At 48.4% G+C, this 2,792-nt stretch overlaps 1 protein-coding gene across 1 annotated transcript; it reads left to right on the top strand.

Annotated features, from left to right (window-relative positions):
• Positions 1-271: 271 nt before the first annotated feature.
• PRSS51 (serine protease 51) lies at positions 272-2,153 on the top strand. Its single transcript, XM_014852132.3, has 3 exons — positions 272-521; positions 1,545-1,687; positions 1,857-2,153. Exons 1-3 carry the CDS (start codon positions 272-274, stop codon positions 2,151-2,153), a joined length of 690 nt encoding a protein of 229 aa, XP_014707618.2.
• The last annotated feature ends 639 nt before the right edge of the window (positions 2,154-2,792 follow it).

Consider the following 2,792-nt stretch of genomic DNA (forward strand, 5'->3'; position numbering starts at 1 on the left):
ATCCTCTTGGATGGATTCAGTCTACTTCCTTCAGGTCAGGGAAGTCCCCCTGGGCTGACAGTTCACTAGCTCAGAGATTTGCCTGAGTTTGGACCCCTGACTCCTGCTACTCCCGTCTCTAGCCACTCCCTAGGTCACTGTGCACCCACTGCTTTGGACTTCTCAGTATTCGGTCATAAACTCTACCATTTACAGTTGTGTCTACAAATGTGAAATGCAGTGTAACTATTATTATAGTTTGAAGTTATTGTCTTCATTCTTTAGATTAGAAATGGCATTGGGAAATGTCACTGTGGTCATGGGGATCAGAACATTCAGCGATGTCCACTTGGAAAGAAAGCGAGTGCAGAAGATAATTATTCACAAAGACTATAAGCTGTCCCACCTTGACAGCGACCTCTCCCTGCTCCTGCTGGCCACACCAATACAATTCACTAACTTCAAAATGCCCGTCTGCCTGCAGGAGAAAGAGAGGATCTGGGACCGGTGTTGGATGGCAGAGTGGGTGACTGATGCATATGGTATGTGCCTTCTCTTTGGAACCTGTAGAAAGCCCACACTTAAGTTTCCCTGGGCTAGACAGCACAAACCTTGGAAGACTCAGGTCTCAATTTTGGCCTCAGAACTCCAACTTTGTGATCTTGAGCTAGCTCCTCCATCTTCCTCACCTCCACCTTTTCTCATCTGTAGAATGACAGTAATGTCCTTCTCAGATAAGTTATGTGGATTAAATTAAATGAAATTATACAACTAAGGTCTCTAGCAAATGCCTGGAACATAGAAGAATCTCAAAACATGAGAGTGATCATTTTTTCAGAGCCCAGAAGTGGTGTGGAGAGCCAGTTTGGATTCTTCCTTCCTGGGCTGTTTTACAATGTGCATCTCCTCATCTGTTTATCATCTGATGAAGCCCATGTAGACCACCGTGCTGAGATAACTCTGAGCCAGTGATTCCCCACCCAAGCCTGGTCGTCAATGACTCCACTCTTTTCCCAGGGCACCAGGCTAGCCAGACAGAGAGGACTTCAGGGTGGGTGGAAGCGGGATGAGGAGAAGACCAGAAGCTCCTGTAGGATCATGGTTGTTTCCCTCCCACAAGATGGTACTTATAGGTGTGTCATTTTCCTGATTTCTCCACTCACCCGGCAGAGACACTGGGCAACACTGATTCAGAAGTTGGGCTGTTTTGACCTCTGCACAGGGACAAAGCATGGCTGTGGAGAGATGGTGGGGCCCTGGAGAAAGCTCATTCCAGGTTCACTGCAGGGGCTGGGGCTAAGGGTTTCACAGGCTGCTTTCAGAGGGAGTGAGCTCCCCAAAGGGAACACATAAGCAGAGATGAAGGAACCCCTTGCTGGAGATACTGGAGAGGAGACTGAGCGGGGCATTGCATTAGGTCCCCTCTAAGAACTTCCTATCCTGTGAGTTTGTGATTTGCTGAGTGTTTGCATCCTTCCAGGGCTTCCACCCTGATCATTTGTGGGCTTGTCACTCTCAGTGGTTGATGCAGTGCTCATTCTCACACTAGCTTCCTCATTTGCCAGATGAATATGACAACTTAAACACGTACCTGCAGAAGCTGAGATTGGTGCAGATTAACCGGAGAGAATGCAGCAAGAGGGTAGACCAGCTCTCCAGCAACATGCTTTGTGCCTGGAAGGAACCAGGCACCCAAGGCACTTCCCAGGTACTCAGCCCCTGCCTCAGCCCTGTCCTCCACATGCCCCACCACTTTCTAGGCTCTCAGGAGAGCGCCCAGAAGGGAAGCCCCTAGCCCACACCACTAGGACCCTCTCACCCTGCTGTCTTGCTAGAGGTGCTGTTGATTGCTTGCAAACTCTTCCTTCTCTCCTCAGGGAGACAGTGGGGCACCTCTGATCTGTACTATGCATGGAACCCAGAGGCTCTTCCAAGTGGGTGTCTTCAGTTGGGGCATAAGATCCGGCTTCAAGGGGAGGCCTGGGATGTTTGTGTCTGTGGCTCAATTTGTTCCATGGATCCAGGAAGAGACACAAAAGGAGGGGAAAGCCTATACCATTTCGGGAGCCCGAAGAAGTTCCCTGCCTCATGTTCTGCAGTACCCCTTATTGCTAGGCTTGGGGTCTCAGATGCTGCTTACCACCGTGTTTACTGGTGATAAATCAAATCACTAAGCTTTGGACCCACCGTTTCTTCTTCTCCTCCTTCTCCTTTCTTCTCTCCTGTCCTTACACAACATCTATGGAGCATCTACTATGGGTCAGCCTCTATAGCAGGCCCCAGAATGTACACATGAACCCAATTCTCCAAAATCTCACAGTCTAATGAAGGAAGGTCAAATACAGTGCTAAAAGGAGGTACACGCAGTGCATGGGGAATCCCAGAGGAAGAAACAATGACCTCCGATAACGAAGTCAAGGAAGGCTTCAGGACAGCATTGGAAACCCAACCTTGAGAAATCACTCCATGTTTCTGGACCTCAGTTTCTTTATCTATGAACCAGGAGACTCAGTCAGATGAACCTTAAGGTCTTTCATCACTCTGACATTCTGTATTGCTGAATGACTTCCTTTATTCCTCTCATGGAACACAATGTTACCCAGCTAACGACCAGCTTTAATTTCATCAGCTCTGTGCTTAACAGAGACCCCAACACAGAGACCTCCCCATCTAAGTACAAATGCTTTAGTCTCCTGGGCCATTCATGAAAGAAGGTCTACGGTCGAGTTAGGATCAGGAGTTTCTTGTCCAGTTTGGAGTTGAAGGTGGGGAGATTATGACTTGGGACTTAGAGAACACACCTTTCTTTCCAT

Source organism: Equus asinus, chromosome 3, assembly GCF_041296235.1.
Source record: "Equus asinus isolate D_3611 breed Donkey chromosome 3, EquAss-T2T_v2, whole genome shotgun sequence".
Classification (NCBI taxonomy): domain Eukaryota; kingdom Metazoa; phylum Chordata; class Mammalia; order Perissodactyla; family Equidae; genus Equus; species Equus asinus.